At 45.0% G+C, this 5,000-nt stretch overlaps 1 protein-coding gene across 1 annotated transcript; it reads right to left on the bottom strand.

Annotated features, from left to right (window-relative positions):
• Positions 1–1,673: 1,673 nt before the first annotated feature.
• On the bottom strand, positions 1,674–4,968 carry mpl (MPL proto-oncogene, thrombopoietin receptor). Its single transcript, XM_030373323.1, has 7 exons — positions 4,703–4,968; positions 4,375–4,541; positions 3,926–4,068; positions 3,662–3,821; positions 3,469–3,550; positions 3,210–3,297; positions 1,674–2,866 (listed from the first exon to the last, which is right to left on the bottom strand). The coding sequence occupies exons 1-7, from the start codon at positions 4,900–4,902 to the stop codon at positions 2,354–2,356; spliced, it is 1,353 nt and encodes a 450-aa protein (XP_030229183.1). The 5' UTR covers positions 4,903–4,968; the 3' UTR covers positions 1,674–2,353.
• Positions 4,969–5,000: the final 32 nt, after the last annotated feature.

Genomic DNA, 5,000 nt, shown 5'->3' with positions numbered 1-5,000 from the left:
TGTAAGACGACCTATATTTGGAAAAAAGATTTGAAGACCAGATCCGTTTTTTATGAATAAATAAATTGTATTCATTGAAATAATATACGAAAATAAAAAGGCATCTACTAAAACACTGCATTGCCACTAAACAGTAGTGCAAATAGGCCCTACTGATGTGTACACCAAAGACTATTCCTGACACTCCTCTGCCCCGCTGTGTTCGCTCTGGCTGTGGTCGCTCCGAACTGTTTCGGCCCGTGGCAAAGCGAGTCATCCTCGCTGCTGTCCAAGGCATTTTGAGACGCAGCATTTATTTAATGCTCATATGACCTAGTGCTGAAAAAAGGTTATATGAAAAAGTGTGAGGGTAGCGGTGGTGCGCTAAACTTGTTCTGTGAGCAGCTGGATGTGAACGATCGATTTTCAACTGTCCGCGCATGCACTGGTGTAATTGAGCTGCGCTGCTATACATCTTTTTTTATCAATGTAACGAGTTGCGAGTCTAGTGCAGGCTGAGTTTTTTTTTTTCCCAGCACCCCCTGCTGAGAATACGTTGTCGCTGCAATGGTTGGACCAGATGTTATAAACATTAAACGGTCACATAAATCATTACTATTTTTAGAAAATGTATGTTTGTTTCATATAATTGTATTGGAAGTCCTGGTTTTCACTAGGGTTGCCGCGGTGTGGACATTTTCACACCGAGTAATACACTCGTCTCCACACCGGTATTACCGAGTATAAACGGTATAAACTTTGAAACTAGGTCAACCACCACACAAGCATCGGTTTTTAGACCCTTCTCGTCCTTCAGTTGCCGCCAACGTTCGAAAGCAGCGCCTAGGATTATTCTTGATTTCAGTTTTTCTCTTTCAGCGTTTTTATTATCAATTACTCTCTGAAAAAGAGTTTTCCTTCTCTTTGCTGGTGGTGGTGGTGGTGGTGGGGATGGTGGCGTCTTGTCTGCCATGGAAATTGTCTTCTACTGCTAGGTCCAAATGTGGATTAACTAGTTCCAGTAGCTACCGCAGGATAACAACAAACAGGAGCTTGCTCTGGGTCACGAGCTCTGGGTCACGAGTACTGCACGAAGGGGTCGCGCGCGGGGCGCGGGGGAGGGGGAGTCCAGTACGGCCGTTTGATTGACGTACTTACTGTCCAATGCAACTCGGTGGCAATGGAAATGATTGGCTGGAGTTTTTCGAGCCCTGCCCGTTCCACAGATGATTGACTTGTTTAATTTTCATGTCAGTACTTCTAACTCAGCGGCTGTAAGCGGGTTATGATAAGGATTTCAAGTAATTTTGCAAAAATGGCCAAAAAAGCAAATCACCTATACAACCTTTAATGTTTTTTATTAGAAAAGAGTTACCTGGGTCATGCAGCACTGGTTTTAACTTGATGTAATACTTTGATCATATAATCATAAAATCCCCAAATGCATGCCATGACCTGAGTTTAACCTCGGAGGGTGCTGTCACTCCATATTAGGGTATTTGAATGCTCATCTTATGTTGTCACTCCTATTAATAATTAAAAATCCTCTCCTTGGAGCTGGTGGATTGCTTCTGGTCGCCATAAAGCGATCATGGGGAAAGTGCACATTTATTTTTGGTTGAGTGTTGGCAGCTATAATGGCTGTATTGTTGATCACAGTATTGACATAAGCAGCTTTAGTCTGAGGATGAGACTTGTGATTTAAAATATAACACTTTATTTGACATTGGGTTTTTTTAGGCACATTGTGCTGTAGTTATATATGGCCATCAAAATGTCTAAATCCTCAAGAAGAAACATTTACAACGTGAAACTGACTTTATTTCTTGCATCAATTCGTTTGGAATAGAGCACGAGGTTGGAACAATGTTGATCTAGGCCATTCTATCAGGTAAATGTGTTCCGTTAACTTCATGATCTTATGGCCGTGTTGAAGGCATTTGTGACGGCTGTTATTTAACTGTGAAATTCTTCGCTACCTTTCCATTTTATACGTTGTTTTGAGCAGTAGGCCTACAACACTTTCTCCTAAACTGTTTTCAAGGTTCTTTCTCACATTGTACTCACTTTGCATTATTGACAGTGACAATACATACATTTATAATAAACATTTTCGTTAATTGAACATACTAACTGTATTACTATGATGATCAACTATTGTACTTTGAGAACATCAACTTCTCTATCGACCAATAACAAGCCAAATAATGTATCTCCTGCAAAAGATGGTAAAACAGAGGCTAGCAAATACGTAATAGATAGAGAACACTGTTTTATACAGTATATCCACAGCCAGATGTTCTTCGTTTATTATATCAGAAGGTAAATATGACCCCTGCTGTGTTTTGATTGACACACAACCGCCCCCCTGATGTCACGCCACGGCGTCGGGATATGTTGGAGCGTCCATGTTGGTGTACCGCTTGTCTGAGCCTCCAGGGGCAGCAGCGGGCCCCGGCTCCAGCCCTCTGCTGCCCTCTGCTGGGAGCAGGTAGGAGCGGTTCAGAATGTCCATGCCGCTAGGGCACGAAGCTCTGGTGGAGGAGCGTTCGGGGGTCGATGCAGCTGGCTGCACACAGCCCACCCTCGGACCGCGGGCAAGTCCCCGGCACTCAGCAACGTGTTCGTAAATGTACTCATTCCTTTGCTGACGGCTGGGGGCCGCATCCATAGTGCTCAGTGTCACATAGTCCGGGCTGACCTCCAGGGTCCCTTCGGAGCTCCGGTCGCCCTGCTCGCCGACGGAGAGCCACCCCTCTGGGATCACTAGCGGGGCGTTCTCGTTGGGGGGCTTCTCTAACCCCGCCGCCGCGTCCTCCGGGTACATGATCTCCACAACGGACGCAAGGTTCTCCTCCAAGCACTGCTTTGATGCGAATGGAGGATCCTGTAGCACAAGAAGGTAAAGTAGTTGAGCCTTATCTGCTACAGTCTCCAGTCTCAACCTCGGACTCTGGGACCTAGGAGGGACCCCGATGAAGGATGGTCTGATCCTTGTAATGGTCTATGAGTTACAGACCAAATTATTCCGCAAACTACTACCCACCACTCACGATAAAGGGGTTAAAAAGAGGAGGGAGCAGATGCAAGGATAGTCTCAATCATATTCTGTCACAGTTGCCTTGTGAGACCTTCCTTTTCTCACATGTTCACATTTCAGGAGATCGCAGGCCTTAAAGGTTGGGAAAATGACACACTAGTGCACTGTTACAGATATGAAAGCCTCTTACCCATGTCTGCCCGTTGATTTCTGCCAGGAAGCCTTGCAACACTTTATCAAGGTTTGGAATCGGTGGCCACAGTAGTTTTTTAAACTTACTGAACAGGAAAAAAAATTATAATGAACGTTGATTATGCTGAAATGGTGCATTGAATAGACTTGAGTACTAATACAAAGATCTTACAATTTATTTTGTATTTACAACAAATGAATGAAATCAGCTTCCCCACACTTGCTAGCTAGATGAACACACAGGCCGCAGACCATACCTGAGATACCGAGAAATCAGAGAAATTAGGACGATGGCCAGCACTAGCATCAGGAGAGGGATGCCAGAGATGAGGATAGCCCCTGCACATGATACAGATATGGATCATAGTCGTTAGAGATGGAGATCACCACAGTCTACCAAAAAATGTCAAAGATGTAAGATATATTTGGATGTCATTTCTAAAGACCCACCCATGTCGGGGGGGGTGGATCCGGAGAGTTTGAGTGACCAGTCGCTCCATTGACCGGAGAAATAAGTCCCATTGGGCTTGGCTCTGACCTGCACACTGTACTGACTTCCTGTCAAACCCTCCAGACATGTCCTTGTCTCCGGACCTTTCGACGACACCGTCTGAGGAGATGGGGTTTGAGAAGCGTGAGCTTTGACATTTTAGAGTTTGAACCCCTAAGTGTTGAGTGTTGTGGAGGTGTGTGAGGCGTGCGGTGACGTCTCACCAGCCAGGGTCCGCCCTCCCTGGTGTGGTAGTGGACCTGGTACAGCAGGTGGGCAGAGAGGGCTGGGAGAGGAGCTGCCCAGGACAGACACAGCGTTCCGCTATCTATCCTCCCCTCCAGCTGTCCTGGTGGGGCTGTTTTGACTGAAACATGAATCTACAGTATAAGGACACACATCTGCACATGCTCCAAGACTTACACAGCATTAATCTGATTGCAATTTTGCCTTTACAAAGACATGGCAATTATACTGATTTTAATTCACAATTCCATATTTTCAACAATACAGCAATATACATATAAATACAATTGCATTGTATTGTATTGAATGATTTTATCATCGCAATTATTTTGTGCTGTGCAGTTTTGTTGTTGGCCATTCTTTTCTGTTTTAAAAAGAGTAGCTTTTCCACGTAAGAGCCAACAATTGTTAAAGTGAGAAGACTCACTGCTGCCGTTGAGGTAGAAGGCATCAGAGTAGAAGGTTCGGCCCAGGGGAGCCGGGCTGCCACTTGCTCCCAGTTTGACCCGGAACAACTTGGTCTCGTCTCCATGGAAACGGCACCGATCACTCCGGTTGCAGCTCTTCAGGCACTCTGTCCAACCCAGTGACTTACTATTCAAGAAACCATTTGGAAAGAAATAACCGAACCGTCAGGAAGTGGTGAAGCTTTAACATATGGCACAGAAAATTCATGTTATCTGATCTGAGAAGTGCAATAGTCGTCGGTATATAATACTGCGGTGTTCAAATTTGTGCAGAGCGTTTGATTGTACCTGGGACTGTGTCTGTAGAACAGCTTGTGGGTGACGTCCTTGTAGATGTTCTCGTCCCACTGGCAGGTGACGTTGTGCAGGTCAGATGTGTAGCACTCAAGTGAGATGTCGACTGAAGAGAGACGGAAGGGAGAATGACTGCAATCATTACCGGATTTGTTCTGTAAGGTTTTAAGGTGACTACCCAAACAGAATATCATCTTGTTGTCTTTTCGCTCTCTCTTTCTTAATCTCAATCATACACTCACATACAGAGAACAAATGAGTTATTTCCGTCTCCCACTCACACCTGCGCTTT

The sequence above is a fragment of the Gadus morhua genome, chromosome 12, assembly GCF_902167405.1.
Source record: "Gadus morhua chromosome 12, gadMor3.0, whole genome shotgun sequence".
In the NCBI taxonomy this organism is placed as follows: domain Eukaryota; kingdom Metazoa; phylum Chordata; class Actinopteri; order Gadiformes; family Gadidae; genus Gadus; species Gadus morhua.
Note: the sequence above shows the minus strand (reverse complement) of the source record. Positions and strands in the feature narration are given on the sequence as shown.

Excerpts from the sequence above, each read along its gene's own strand:
- mpl (XM_030373323.1), bottom strand. The coding sequence starts at position 4,902 with ATGATATTCTGTTTGGGTAGTCACCTTAAAACCTTACAGAACAAATCC. Across the intron at positions 3,551-3,661 it reads ATCCACCCCCCCCGACATGG|GGGCTATCCTCATCTCTGGC; the intron begins GTGGGTCTTTAG and ends TATCATGTGCAG. Across the intron at positions 2,867-3,209 it reads AAATCAACGGGCAGACATGG|GATCCTCCATTCGCATCAAA; the intron begins GTAAGAGGCTTT and ends CTTGTGCTACAG.